General features: G+C 40.5%; 1 protein-coding gene across 2 annotated transcripts in view; it reads right to left on the bottom strand.

Moving 5' to 3' along the window:
- Positions 1–14,191, bottom strand: part of HTR1A (5-hydroxytryptamine receptor 1A) — a 400,825-nt gene extending 386,634 nt beyond the window's left edge. The window contains exons 1-3 of one of the 2 annotated variants that reach the window (XM_016137039.2): positions 11,213–14,191; positions 9,558–9,631; positions 9,290–9,412 (exon numbers count right to left, since the gene is read on the bottom strand). In XM_016137039.2, coding sequence (XP_015992525.2) covers positions 12,486–13,754 — 1,269 coding nt within the window. In that variant the 5' untranslated portion in view covers positions 13,755–14,191 and the 3' untranslated portion in view covers positions 9,290–9,412; positions 9,558–9,631; positions 11,213–12,485. Of the gene's footprint in view, positions 1–9,289; positions 9,413–9,557 lie in introns of those variants that run through there. The other variant, XM_036225644.1, reaches the window with a different exon arrangement.
- Between the last annotated feature and the right edge of the window lie 1,866 nt (positions 14,192–16,057).

Below are 16,057 nucleotides of genomic sequence, written 5' to 3'. Positions count from 1 at the left end.
ATTTCACTTATATGTAGAATCCAAAAAAACAAAATAAACAAAATAGAAACAAACTCTTAGATAAAAAGAACAAATTAACAATTACCAGATGGGAGGGAGGATAGGGAAAAAGGTGAAAGGAGGAAGGGATTAAGAAGTACAAACTTCCAGGTATACATAGTCATGAGGATATAAAGTATACCATAGAGAATATAGTCAATAATATTGTGATACCTATGTATGGAATCAGCTGGGTACTAGACTTATCAGAATGATCACTTCATAAGTTATATAAATGTATAATCACTATATTGTACACTTGAAAATAATATAATGTTGCATATAAACTGTAACTAAAAAATTAAAAAAAATTTTTTTTAAAGTAACTCAAATTTTTTTCTTTTCAAAACCTGAAAAGGCAATCAATCCCATACCCATTCATCTAGATCAGGATTTTTCAACCTTAGCATTATTGATATCTGGGGCCATATTAAGTTGCAGGGGCTGTCCTGTGCACGCTAGTATGTTTAGCACATCTCTGGCCTCTACTTACGAGATGCCAATAGCACCCCTCCGGTCATGATGGTGAAGAATGTCTCCAGACATTGCGAAATGTCAGTTGAGTATGAGGAAGCAAATCATTCTCAGTTGCGAGCTACTGACATATTCTACTTAATACATGTGGATATAAAAATTATTATGTTAAAAGTACATCATACTTTATAAGATATGCTTAAGTATGCTAAGTAATAAATTATATGTGTATACATGTAAATGTTCATTAAAAAAGCAGTGATGATACTGCCAAATCCGATATTGGCACACTAGATGTTATTAAAATAAGATTAAAAGGGTAAGAGGCATATTAAACTAAGCATCACAAAAAGTTACAGAACAAAACACTACCAGGATAAGAGCACAATATTAGAAATTCATAATAATTGAATATTCAAATATGATCAGATACCATATCATCAAAGCTGAAATGAAAAATAAGAAACAGATAATTAGGTCAATTTAAAATTAATCTTTTTCATAAATTGCTATAGCAAACATTGTAATGTCATCAGATGACACCAATCAAGTATGTGTATTTGAGATGATTAAAGCTTAATTCTTTAACAGTGAAGAATGAGAACAATGACCCAGACTCTCAATATTTTTTGAATTTCACAGTCAGCTCTTAAAGTCCCCATTATTTAATGGCACTCTGTCAGAACTGAAGTGCAAAAAAAGAAAAAAAATTCTTCTTCAAGTTATGTGGTTCATATTACTGTTTTGGCAACTCAAGTATATTGGCCCTCTGGTTCCTCTGGAGAGGCTTTAGTGTGGTAACAGTTTGGCCCACTGTGAAAACCATCATAAACTGAAAGCAAAGACAAGTTCCCCAACTCTGCTAAAGCCAAAGATTAGTGAGCTAGCAAGCAAGAGAACTTCACACTTCAAGGTCAGGCAAAGGCAAAGCGAAGACAAGGAGGGAAGAAGGCTGATGCTACATTTTCTAGTACTTTATTATTCTTTAATCTTATTTATTCTTAAGCTCATTCTTAAGTCTTATTGATTCTTATTTTTTTTTAAATAAAAGCTCTATTTTATGAGCAATGATAGTTTGTAAATGTCCTCTTACTTCTTCCTCAACTATTGGAAAAAGCCTTTAAAAACAGCTAGTTAAGTCTGATTTCTACTTAACCATCTTTTGTTTCATGTGATTAAAAAATCAGGGTATTACATCTAATATTAAGTATAATGTTTCTTGCTGCCCTACAACAACAAAGCCAATGTGACACAATGAATGACCAATCACAGGTTCTGACTAAGGATTAAATAACATTCATTAACTAGGAACTACATACCAGACCTTTTACTAAATATCTCCGGATATTAGCTTGTTTAATCTTAGGACAAGGTTGGGAGGAACTGGTCATACTGTGGGAAGTAAACTTGACCATGTGGGAAGATCTTTTCACCAGAGAATATTACTTTGACAGTGGTACTCAAAACAGAATAAAAGTGGGGAATAGAGAAGAAGAAGGAATAAAAGACCATTTAGGAAACTATAACAACCATGCAATCATCTGGGTATAAACTAAAACCTAGAATAAGAATATGGGAAATTAAAAATATATAAAGAGCATATATAAAACACATAAAGAGAGGAGAATAGAACCTGGTAATGGGGGAAGTTGGAGAAGAACCTTGAAAGAAGCTAAGAGTCAGCCATTCCCATGGACCTAGTTTACTACAAAGCCAGACTGTCTTACATCAGCTGATAATTCATAGTACTTCAACAATTAAAGTCACTAGTGTAATTTTAGTTGCATTAATGATCTTAGACTTTATTTACCCTGTTGAGGTCATTGTCCCCACTCCTATTTGTCTCCACTCCTACTTATTACCTTACTTCTTGCATCAAAAAATCACCAGGCACAAATCTCTTCCCAGTTGTCAAAGTTACAATAACTAAGTGTCCTATAAGCGTACTACAGATACTTAGAGAAACACCGGTGAAATTGAGGAAACAAGAGCAACTGCCAGCCTATATGCTTTGATTCCCCACTCTCTCAATTCTGGATCATACCAAAGGTGGTGGAAAAATTAGCCAGGCCAGGAGGGACAGAAAAGGTTGTATGTGCTCTAGCTTAAAGTTCAGCACAAACTCTGAGGCAACATGCAACCAGTACTGCTGTAGCCTCCAACTTCATTCAGTTTTATCTGACCTTCTATATAAGGCTCCCAGGTAATATATTCTCCAGTCCATTTTGATTGTTTACCTAGGATATCCATCTAGACATGTTAATTCTCAAATGAAAGCACCGACTTGTTGATCCTCATACAATACCTTCCTTTTTCCCCAAATCCGTATTATATCTCTACCTCTTCATACATTCTCCCTTCATCTCCTATCTCACAATGTTTCCACTGCAAAGCTTATTCCTTCACTCTCTTGCCTTCTTCAAGACTTTACTTCTCCAACTACCCCCTTTTACTAAAATCTTCAATCTTCCTTCATTGTTGTTTCCATTTTCCTAGTCTCTATAGATATATGTTGGTGTTCTTTATCTGAAAGAAAAAGAAGTGTTTCTTTCACCCAACTCTTCCCTTTAGTTCTTATAATAACATATTCTCTCACTGTAGTCTTCTACATGCAATGGCTGCATGGCCTCTCTGTGCCCCTTTATCTCTTATAAGGTTAGCTGGTTCTTCCTCTTTTCTATTACTGAAATTGAATTCTGGAAGTTTACCAAAGACCTTCTATTTCTTCTCTCCCAAAGTAGTCCCTTCTGTTTTTAATGTCCCTATTTCGAGTCCATTCCAATCTCCTCCAAGCTCTAAATGAGAGTTTCTCTTTAACAGCCCATTTCACATCCAATCAGTCTCCAAGGCCTCTCAGCTCTTTATTACAGTCCTCTGTTATTAACCACTCCCTTTCCAGTCCTTCTTCCATCATGCTGGTCTAAGTTCCTTAGTAAGCTAGGGAACTCTCAAATGTAGTAATACAGGAAGGCTTCTTGGTCATCTGTCATCTTATTATCATCTAACTACATGTCACTAGAAAGGCAAAGTATGGCTAGAATCAGATAATTTCATTTCCCTTAGGATAATTTATGTTATAAACATGGGATACACCAAATCACGAGATGTTCTATAACCTTTTTGTTTTTGCATGATGTCATAACAATTGGTAATACCTCCATTAGAGAATATGAACCCCCCACCCCACTTCTTAGTTGTCCAAATGATAAAAAAAAAAGTTGTCTTTGTATGTAATCATTGCTAGTGAATCTAGTCAACTTTCTATCCCTCCTGTCTTGGCTGGCTCCTGCACCACTTTTGCCAAGATCCAAAGTTGAAGAAATGGGGGGAAATGGCAAGTAAGAGATTTCAGAAGGGAGAAATGTAGTGCAAGTTTTGAGAAAATAATGGGGAAAGCACAATAGAAGAAAAGGATGCCTCAAAGAAAGAAAAAGTTATTAAAATTGGTTGTCCCGAAGACCCAAGAGGTAGCCAAAGATGTGGCTCAAAAACCTTATTGTAAGTGCATTCCAGAGCAAAGCTAAATGGAATATAATTAAAGAGTCCAGAAATAATCCTTTACATTCATGCTCAACTGATCTTCATCAGGGTGCTAAAAATAAGGAAAAATAGTTGCTTTTTCAACAAATGGTACTGTAAGTACAAAAATCTGAAATTGAGCCCCTGTTTACACCACCCATTAAAATTAACTCAAAATGGATCAATTACCTAAGTGTAAAAGCTAAAACTATAAAACCCTTAGAAGAAAACATAAAAGTAAATCTTTGTGACCTTCATAAATACAACACTAAAAGCACAAGCAACAAAAGAAAAAATTTGACTTCATCAAAATTAAAAACTTTTTTGTTGCAAATGATGTCAAGAAAGTGAAAAGACAAGATAATTGGAGAAAATATTTGCAAATCATGTATCTGATAAGAATCTAAATCCAGAATATGTAAAGAACTTTAATAACTCGATAATAATATAAAAACACCTAAGTTTAAAAATGGGAAAATAATTTGAATAGATATTTCCTTAGATAAGACCTTCAAATGGTCAAAATCCACATGAAAAGATGCTCAGCATTGTTAAGTAATTAGAGAAATGCAAATCAAAACCACAATGAGACACCACTTTAGACCAACTAGGATGCCTATTATCAGAAAGACAGATAGTAATGAGTACTGGCAAAAAGAAATTGAAAGAAACCCTTTTATGTTGTTGGTGGGAATGTAAAAAGGTGCAGCCACTTTGGAAAACATTTTGAAAATTCTTCAAAATCTTAGAGTTACTATATGACCTAGCAATTTCACTCCTAAATTTACACCTAAGATTATGAAAACATGCCTACACATAAATTTATAGGTGAATGTTCATAGCAACATTATTCATAATAGCCAAAAAGTAGAGACAACTCAAATATTCATTAATGGATGAATAGATAAATAAAATGTAGTATATCCATAAAATGGAATATTATTTGACAATAAAAATATTGATACATGATACAACATGGATGAACCTGGAAAACATTATGATAAGAAACCAGTTACGAAAGACCACATATTACATAATTCCATTTATATGATATGTCCAGAATGAGCATATTCGTCAGACAGAAAATAGATTCATGGTTGCCGAGGTCTATGGCACAGCGTTTAGTCGGAAATAGAGAGTGATTGCTAATAAATACAGAGTTTAATTTTGGTTTATTGTAGAATGTGAAAACATTCTAAAATGAATTGTGGTGATGGCTGCAAAATTCTGTAAATGGACAGAAATCTTCAAATTGTATACTAAATGGGTTAATGTAATGAATGTGAATTGTATCTCAATGGACCTATTTTCAAAATGAAACTATAAAGCATAGCAAGATATCAGTGGTAGCATAGTAAGAAGTTAAAATCAAATGACTTGGCTTGCCAAAGGCAATATTTTTCACCATGCTAGAGTTTTGGGGTGAGAGGACTGTCTGAGGCTTGATAAGAACCTATTCAGGGCTTCCCATGACCTGGTTAGGCCTTATCCTGAACAGGGAGAAGACTAATACTTACAGCCTAAAAGAATATGCTTTCAAGAAGTAGGAAAATCATAGAATTTGAGCACAAAAATCTCCAAATCTAAAATCTTCTGCAATTTCCTGTTGGAAATATACCCACTGTAGTTTTCACAGCAAATTGTTTAAGATTTATTTGTTCCAGTGCTCATTTTCACCAAGCCTCAACCTCACATCTCTGGTAACTCTTTCAAAGCGTCCATTCAAACGTCATTTTATCAGAAAGCTCTTCCCTGAACACCCTATAAAAACAGCAACATCAGCACTCTCTATACATCTTACTCTGGTTAATGATTTTCCATAATACTGATCACCATTTGATATACTACATATACATGGTTTTGTTGTTATTATTTTCTATTTTCTCCTTAAGGTCTGCGGGTGTATCAATTAGCTTTTCAGTATAACAAATTACCCTTCAAATTCAATGCCTTAAAAGAACCACCATTTATTTGATCCACAAATCTGTGGTTTAACAATTTGTAATAATGAAGGTGGGAGGTTTCTCTGGTGCCAGCTGTGCTGACTCTTATGTCTGCAGTCAGCTGCTGAGTCAATTAAGATCTGGTTGGTCTGTGATGGACTTAGCTGGGATGGCTCTTCTCTGATCCAAATGATCTCTTAATCTCCAGCAAGTGAGCACAAACTTGTTCACATTACGGTTGTGTGGGATAATGGGGAAGCATGTGGGAGAGCAAGGCCTTGTGAGTTCCTTGGTCAGAACAAGTAAGACATCAGTTTTGTCCTGTGTTATTGGTCAAAGGAAGTACAAGGCCAACCTACATTTAAGTGATGAGAAAGCCTCCATCTCTTGATGGGAGAAGCTGAAAATCACATTGCAAAAAAAAAAGGTGGACACATAAGTGTAATTGTGCCATTTTTGCAAACAATCTACCAGAAAGACTTTGTCTGATTTGTTCACTGCCGTATCCTAAGCACCTAGAACAGGGCCTAGCCTATAGATACTCCAGAAATATTACTTGAATGACTGAATGAATCATCTGCTCACCACTCTTGAACTAGAGGTTGTCCCATAAATAGCCCCTTCTCTAAAGCCAATTTTTACAATGTAAGTTTGTGAGGAACTACATTGTTTGTGAGTATTTCCAATTGAAGTCCTGTCTCTATTGTTGTTTTAAAGTTAATACCAGCTGTCATAGTTTGGTTTCTCTCTTTGTTTCTTGCAAATTCAGACTAATCGCTCCCCCACACCATGAAGCACATCATATTTCATAGAATGCTTTTTTCCCTCAAAGACCTTGAAGAAATTTCAAAACACTTTCTCATCAATCGCCACAGCTATACAACAAGATAGGTGGGTCCTGCTGTCTACTCTTTTTCCCTGCTCCTCTTTTCTCTCAGCCAGCCTATTTCCTTTTCTTTATTTAAAGATGAAACCAGCTGAGACACAACAAAATGATTGCTTTCCAGTTCAAGACACCTCCTTGAAATTTCAGCCTGGGGAACTTTCTGAAAAACTGGACAATTGAACAGGGTTACCAAAAAGTATCTTAGAAATGATTGACATGACTAGATACTGAAGTGTCTGTAACCCAATTCATTCTCCCATCCCTGCCATTGCCACATAAGCAAAGTGAGTTAGGAAATAGAAAGATCTCTCTAGATACTTTAGCCTCACGTATTTAGACTTTCTAGAAATATCTAGTTTTCTTGATAAGTGTAACTAAAGAGCAAACTAAATCGCTCTGCCCTCCACTTGGTCGAGCAGTCAGACTCAATCTCCTGGGCTTCCTGTATCATTCTTAAAACACCGCCTAACATGCTGTGTCAGGTTACTCTCATTGAAAGGCTGTTGCAGACCCTAGGAATTATGCCCTCTCCAAAAAACATGTTCTACTAAAAAAAAAAAAATGCATCAATAATCAGAGTTAATCCAACCACTGCTCAATGAGGTAGTATTCCTCACATACTAAAATGACATTGTTCAAAGGCTGTGATATGTATGTATCAATACCTTTTCCAACTGGCCTCTCCATCTGGTCTGGAACTTCTTTCGGCAGAAGACAAAACTTTTTTAAATTCACAGATAGAGCTTAAAAAGCAAATACCCATAGGAGAAGCAACTTTCAACTTCTCCTTTCCATTATTTTCCCAAATCTCCTTGGTTCAAAATCTCCTCAACATCTTTAACTCCCTCTCTTCACATTCAGACACCTGAATGAGAAGTCCTGCCAGTTCTTTTTGTGATGTATTTTCCAGAGTCTTGTTTTCATTCCTTTTGCCAGCATCCCACACCTGCATCACTGAAATTATCTCCAAACTGAACAATTTTGCTTTCATTATTAGTGATCCCCCACTGACTACAACTATAATTCTAGCTTTTTAACCTGGAATTATAATTTTCACATACAATCTCTAGCACTTTTTTCTATACTTATCCACTACTATGAATCTTCTGCTTTGGCCAAAATGGTCTAACTGGTATTTCCAAAAGGATCTGCCACTTCAAATTTAAATCGTACATTGTATAAAAATCACTTGGCAAAACACAAATATTACATAAGTATGAATTATTCTGTCTTGTACCTACCTCTGCTCAATCTATTGTCCATCTTTAATGGTTTAATGATTTTCTTATTCATATGCTCTGACCTTTAGTCTGCTTTGAACCTTCTTCCTCTTATCTAGTTACTCAACTTCCACTTCTTTGATTTTAGATGCATCATTTCTCTCTCTCCCCCAGACCCTTTGAGTTGACACAACACATGGTCTTGTTAGTCACACTGGAATGAATGATAACAAGTCCCTCTCTTAAACAGAGTATTGATAGAGGCTCAGGAAGGCCTATAGAAGGCTGAAAGCCATTGCTTTCTTGGAGAAAGAGATGCTAGAGCCGAGAACAAGAATCAAGAAAGGAGATATATAGACTCTAAAAGACAAATGTGTCAAATGCATCACTTTACTCAAGGTCAGAGATGCATTTACACAACACTTTTCAAATGAGAAACTCAGGACAGTTCTTGTTCTCTCAATGCCTCTGTTTTTATTTTTCATTATTAGGATAATATTGATAATGCAGAAAATAAAATGAAATAAGCATTGATAAGAGTCACTTAAAATATAGTCAGGAGGCTATTACTGAAGTAGGGCCTATGTACATCTTGTGCCTCAGTTCCAAAAGCTGCTATTGCTAAACTTGTGCTAAACTCAGCTCAAAATAAACATCCTGGAATAACAACTTCTACATGGACACATATGGACTTTACCTCCTTCTTTAAGGGAGCTTTTAGCTTCCTTATTTGCATGTGAGAACTAACCAATCCCTGTTAGCCTAGCCAGCAAGCCTTCATTTGCTTGAAAGAATTACATTTTGTGGGTTTGACCTTCATAAACCCTGCCTTTCTCTGTTCTCTCCAGAGCAGAATTTGGGTTGCTACCTGAATCTATATCTCTCAGATTGTACTCTTTTGTTCAAATAAATACTTTTTAATTTTTTTACAGCTTAAACCCTTTTTTTTTGGTTAAAAATTTGTGTATACATACATTGCCTGAACTAGGCATCATGCAGCCTCGCAGTGTTCTCTTCTGTTCTCTGACCTTTGTTTTCCCCTTGGGATTTACCTGAATTCACCTTACCTTACAGGCATCATTATGATACCAGAAAGCAGTAGAATTAGCAAATATATCATGGGAAACAAGAGGCATTACTTATGATTCCAAGTAGGGAAAATGAAAGTGAGCATAAGAATTAATTTTAACACAGTAATAGATCTTATATATTGAACCTCATTATCAAATGAGAGACAACCCCAGAAAGGAAAATGCCCCTTCACCTTTAATTGAGTGACAAATCCCAAACAGCTGCTTATTTTGAAATCATGGGAGGCCAAGTTCTTCTACCTGGATATTGTGGGGTAGACAAAGGAGGGGCCTCAGCACTCACCACTGCTTTGAAAAATCAGGACCCGCCTGCTGCTTTTCTCTTCTGCAGCCCCCTCCCCCACCCCTCAACCCCCTCCATAGTAATTAGATGCCTAAATCTTACCTGTAGGTGTCAGTCAGGAACAAAGCATGGTTTTCATGGCTAACCAATAAGATGTGACCTCCTCTTTCCAAAGACTGGATTTTTTAAAAAGAGAAATCACACATCTAGAATTAGTTTCCGGGCTAAAATTTAAATCCCTCATTTGTATAGCAGGATCTTCTCCTGATAACTGTATTCTTTGACGTCAATTTAAAAATTTTATAAATAAATACAAGTAGACAGTGAGTCTGATTAAAATAAAGATGCATGTGTTACTGGTATCAGTTTATTGTAGCATTACAGTTATTAAAGTCCTTTATTGTCACAAGGATGAGTAAAGGCCAATTTTGATGCATATGTACTTAACCTTAATATAAATACTTTAAAAGAAAAAAAGCATCCAGGGCTCTTTACTGCTATGCAGCTCTTTTGCATGTATTACTAATTTTTCTATTGCCTTGGCAATTATACTCCAATTTGATGCTCCTTCCCCATTCTTGTGTAAATCTTCCAAAATAGTAAGAGCAAACATTCAAAAACTATTGTCATACAGTTCTGTAAAAGACATAAATAACTGGAAGTTTCAAAACTTCAAATTTAATAATTGCTGGCCACACCATAATTCGGATGAGCAAATTTTTGACTTGAATTATTTTAAACATAGAATTTGTTCTAAAGTCTTAGGAAGGCATACAGTAAAGATTTTTCATACAGCTCTACTTAAATTATTGTTAGAAAAAAGAAATTCGATTTTTTTGAGACATCTACTTTTTTCCCACCAGTATTACATATGCATAGACAGACCATCCACTGGGTTCCCAGAGTTCTTATATTTTCTCTGTTTTAACGGGATATGGTATCTACTCTCAGCTTAAGTTAAAGAAAAAGATACCTTTTGTCTGTTTAACAAACAATAAAATGGCTTCAAGTGATAGAGCTGTCTTTTCACCTTAATTTTAAACACAAGTAAACTTTTCATTGGCAACTTTTCAATACGGTTCTTAAAACATCGACTAAAACATTCAAAAGGTACAGCTGAAGGGAGAGGGGAGTAAGAATCAATAACTGTGCAATTGCTGGGAAACGAAACCGTTATTCATCAGAAAATTAGAGGCTAGATCTAGCTGTAACAAACCTCTTGATCCCAGTCAGGTCATGTGGATGGAAATTTACATTCAAACGGAGCACCGAAATAACTTCCCTTCTGGGGACAGTGAAGATTACAACCTGTTTCTCAGCAGGGGTGGCAAGGCTTAAAGAATAACTTTTGAGTGGGGAGAAAGTTTGGCGTGCTCCAGAAATTCAAAGGGCAAGAAGTTGGTTTTCCATAGACCCGTGGCGAAAGATGTGTCAGGCCAGGGAGCAAATGTAACTCTGTACCAGCCTCTCAGGGACTCCCCAAGGAAAGCACCCCCAGCTAGACCTTCAGAGCTCTATTATTTGAAGTAACCGCCTCTTAGGTCACAGACAGTACCAAATACATCGGGACCCGTTCGACTGACAGCCCATAATTCCAATTTGGAAACCTAGTTCCTGGTAACAACATGTCTGGAACGTCCTACAGAACAAATCCTTTGTAGTGTTAGGATGCGCTACAAAGAGAGCCATTCGCCAACCCAAAAAGTTCAAGGGGGTGAACTAGGAGGAAAGAGTCTACATCCTTTGGATAAATTTACCCTTTCAGGTGCCTCGGAGAGTGCCAGAGAAGCTCGGGGCAGCACACTGAGATGCCCTCCCTCCGCGATGCCAGTCAATACCGCCCCTTGGGCTCTCCAGGTGTTTCCGGTTTAGAGAGCTCGGCGGGACCTAGAGCCGCCAGCCGCTGCAAACCCTAAAGGTTGCCTAGCAGCGTTGCCGTGCGTCTCCGGCCGTAGGCGGAGGAATGGATCCATTCCGGATCAGTCCGCCGCGCGCGCGCCAAGCGCACGCCAAACCGCAGAAGCCTGGGGAGGCGCACGGATCCCAGACCGCTTGATATCTCCAGCGCTCACACTGTAGCCGGCGGGCGCCTCCCACAGTAGGTAAGTGGTGATGCCAGCGCGTGTAGACTCGCCAGAACCGTAGAAACAGAAGTCTGCTGTGCCTTACCGCTGTCAGTTTCTTTGGTGCTGACACCAAGGCAAGCACGAGGGAAATGGTTCTGCACTCTCTCCTACTGGCCCAGCCTTCTACTTACAAGTCCACGCTAAGAAACAGCTTCTGGCCACTTGTTATGAATCCAAGAAACCAAAGCATGAGGCTGGGCTCAGGAGTGTTATTCTGCGAGTCTAGAGAGGGAAGCGGGGATTCCCAGGAACACCGCAGCCACAGGGAAAAGCAGACCCTCCCGCCTCTCCTGAGTAAATAGTGCATGGGATCTGGCAAGGGCATAAAGGGAAACTGAGAAAGAAAAGATGAGACTGAAAAAAATAAAGAAATTAGTGAAAGTTTCCAGGGCAAGAGGGCCGAGAATGGGGCAGGAATAAGAATGGAACAAAGTCCTAAACCTTAAGTCCAATTTCTAGCAGTGGGGCGAGCAGGTGGGAGCCATTACTTGGCGCGGCGACTGATTGTAGTTTATTTTTCTGTGTGGATTTCCCCGTCCCCGCCCCGCCCCGAACGGCCAAGTCTTAAACTTCCGCCGCGAAAATTTGGGGAGAAGAAGGAAAAGGTAATTACTGGGACAAAACTAATTCTGAGGCCAAAGTTAGAGCCAAAGTCGCTTCTCACAGACCTGGGAAGTTTCTCGTGCCCTACTATCACGCTGCTGGCTGGCACCTCTTTGCACTGAGCGCGCTCCCTCTGGGCAGGGGATTGGCGGTAGGGATGGGGAAAGAGGTCTGGAAGCCTCGGGCAGAGCAGCTGAGAAAGTCAGAGGAACACTAGCAAGTTATCAGAGGTGTTGATTCCAGAGGGTAGAGGGAGGCAGAATGGATAGGACGGGCCTACTCGCCTGCTGCTCCTCTATCATCATCGGCGGCAGAACTTGCACTTGATGATCTTCTTAAAGGCGTTTTGGAAGTCCTTATTGAAGTAGGCGTAAATGATAGGGTTGAGCAGAGAGTTGGAATAACCCAGCCAGTTGATTATGGCGCCCAACAAGGCGGGCATGTGGCAGCTGCTCTCGCAGAAGGGCAAGACCAGGGCCACGATGAAGAAGGGCAGCCAGCAGAGGATGAAGGTGCCCATGATGATGCCCAACGTCTTCACTGTCTTCCTTTCGCGGGCCAGGGCCATTTTGCGCTTGGCCTCAGCGTTCCGCTCATTTTTCTTCTCGAAGGAAGCGGGGGCACAAAGGACAACACCGGCCTCGCTGGGCAGCGGCAGGTGCTCTTTGGAGTTGCCCACTCGGTGCACTTCGATAACCTCCAGGACGGCGCCGTCATCGCCCTGTCTCACCGCTCCATTGGCGCACTGAGTCCCCACTGCCTTGTTCTCCACGCCCAGCCTCCATTCTCTGCTCCTTGGCTCTCCATTTACGCTCTTCTTGGGCTGCGGGACTGGCGATGCCCCAAGGGAGGTGTCAGCTCTCTTCTTCTCCACCTTCTTGACTGTCTTTCGGATGCGAAAGCGCGCGGCTCGGAAGATGCGCCCGTAGAGAACTAGCATGAGCAGCAACGGGATGTAGAAAGCGCCGAATGTGGAGTAGATAGTGTAGCCGTGGTCCTTGCTGATGGTGCACGCGTCGGGGTCCGAGCGGTCTTCGGGGGTGCGCCAGCCCAGCATGGGCGGGATGGAGATGAGGAAACCAATGAGCCAAGTGAGCGAGATGAGCGCTGCGGCGCGCCGGGGTGTCCTCTTGTTCACGTAGTCGATGGGGTCCGTGATGGCCCAGTACCTGTCCAACGCGATGGCGCACAGGTGCAGGATGGACGAGGTGCAGCACAACACGTCGAGGGCGATGAATAGGTCACAGGTGACCTGTCCTAGCGTCCACTTGTTAAGCACCTGGTACAAGGCGGCCATGGGCAGCACGAGCACAGACACCATGAGGTCGGTGACGGCCAGCGAGCCGATGAGATAGTTGGCCACGTTCTGCAGGGAGCGCTCCAAGGCGATGGCGGCCACTACGCACGCATTGCCCAGCACCGCACAGAAAATAAGCGTGCCCAGCAGCAGAGAGGTGACTACTTGGTAGCTGAAGGTCACGTCGGAGATGCCAGTAGCGTTGCCATTTGTCCCGAAGGGTCCTTCGGAGGATGTGGTGTTGTTGCCCTGTCCAGGGCTGAGCACATCCATGCTTGCACGCCCGGAGGGGGAAGGGGAGGGGGAGGGGAAAATAGCTGCACCAGGATGCCCCTCGCCCCTCCCCCTGGGGTCTGCCGCCTCTCTCTCCTGCAGAGTTTCAGAGGGAGGGGATGCAGGGACTCAAGCAGGAAGTTCTTACTGCTCAGGCGAAGGCATCTCCGAGGAGCAGCTTCTGGGCACTCCCTGGGTTCTCTTAGTCCAGCGCATTTAGAGACTCTAACTGGGAAACGAGTTGGCCGGAGAACAGCTCTGGGATATCTTGGCGACAGAGAGGTGGCTGAAACATCCGTCTCTCGCTGTCCATTTTATTTTGCCGCTGCCTAACTGGCTGCCGGAGCTGGAGTCTCCCCACTAGAAAACAGTCTCCAATCCTAGAAGTCTCTGTAATATTGAAACCCCATCCTCCACGGTCACTCTGTGACCCTCTCCTCCCTCCTCTCCGTCCCTCTCTCCCACTCTCTCTTCTCTCTTCTCTTTTTCTTAAGCCTCCTCCTTCCCTTCCCCGTCTCCCCACTATCCTTTCCTTTCAGTCTCCCTCTCCCTTCTCACTCCCCTTTCTTTATTCCTGTGTGTCGCTCCGACAGCCAGTCTCCCTCCCTCCCACGCTAGCCCTCCCCTCCTAACACTTCCCCAACCCCGAGTGTCTCTTTCCTCTGGGTCCCCGCCCTCCTCTCCCTCTAGCTCGGCATCTTAGCGTTCAAGCCACTTTTGCCAACAGACTTAGAACTTACACACACCCGATCTCCTGGTCAGACCAACATTACAACAAATAACTGCCTCCCGCCCAGCTAAACTCGGAAGAAGAATCTAACAACCCATTGCTTCATATTTCTGTTGAATTCTTATGCAGAGTGAGCATTTCAGAGTGGCAATAGGAAATGAGCAAAGGAAATATTTGGAAGTGGACAGACTTGGGTCAGTCTGTAAATTATTGTTAATTGATGGAAAGAAAACGGAGTATCTTAGCTTTTAAAAATCACCCTTGTTCATCATTTTACAGTTCAGCCTGACTCTCTTGGGGAGGCTGTTGCCTGTGACTTTTTGTTTTCTTTTAACCTTGGGGAATTGGGGGAGAAAGGAATCATGGAGGACATATCAAAGGATAGGTAAATAGCTGCATCTCCAAATGAAGAAAATACTCAATTTACTCAGTTCAGTATGTATTCTACAAAAACAGGCATACATGCCTTTCTATCATTATTTCCTTTTTAAATTCAGTGAACATTGGCATCTTCCATAGCTTTATGGCAAGTAAATTTAGGGAAGGGAATCTTTTGTCTGTGTGTTGTAAATGAGGTCAGGCATTTCACATGGACTTGCGCTTTTCTTACCTGCAAACCTCTAGGGGAGAACTTGATGGAATCCCCTGGTCGCTGGCCCCTGAGTCTCTCTAAAGCTCTGAAACTGGGATCAGTACCTGGGACAGCTCTAGGCAATAAGGGCTTATGCCGCCACCTTCAGGCAATGCTTTAGAGCGCCATCTAGGAACCCCTGTCTTGCAAGAATTAAGCAGGTATAGAGAAAATCTAACTTCAAGAAAGAAAAGGACAGTTTTTGAAAGAAAAGCAACATTAGTTTTCTATTTTCCTCCTATTTTTTTTTAAAAACTTTCTTTAAGCATCCTCTTTTGCTCTTAATCTCGAATATCAAGCTTATTATATTTTCTAGCTCTTTTTGAAAGCCTGCAGCATATAATTCACAAATTCTATCTAGAAATGTGGTTTTATAGACCCAGGAAAACACATTCACACCTTTTTGGGCTGACAAAAGCTGCACTTTGGAACTCAAACATTTGCACATATTCACCAAATGGGGGAAAAATAATGGAATTTTCAAAAGGGAATGACTTCGCACAGAAAACAAACATGCTGCTATTGGTTGGTTCTAAACTGTTTTCATTAGCAAGAAAACCAAATTTAATCCCATTTGAGCATAGATAAAGAATGGGATTCCTAATCCACTAGAATAGACATATAACACAACAAATTCACTTATACATTTTGATTCCATGGCTGAAATAAAGGAAGAGTGCCCAGTACAATCCCAAAAGCAGATGACTCTACATAACATGCACAGATTCACTACAGATAGCAATAGTCTTATTATGTTCAAATTTGCACTCTGACTTTTATAACTTTGAATTCTCCAAGACCAAACAAAATAGCAAGCTCAAAGCATCAAAGAAATTCTAGTTAGGTCAATGAATATAGTACAGGGCTATGTGTTTTGAAATGGATTATTTTACAGTGCGGTGCTGGGCACAGTTTGCACCCAGTCACTTCAGCGTGACACAA

Source organism: Rousettus aegyptiacus, unplaced genomic scaffold (genome assembly GCF_014176215.1).
Source record: "Rousettus aegyptiacus isolate mRouAeg1 unplaced genomic scaffold, mRouAeg1.p scaffold_m13_p_8, whole genome shotgun sequence".
Taxonomy (NCBI): domain Eukaryota; kingdom Metazoa; phylum Chordata; class Mammalia; order Chiroptera; family Pteropodidae; genus Rousettus; species Rousettus aegyptiacus.
This window is presented reverse-complemented; position numbering and strand designations above follow the sequence as displayed.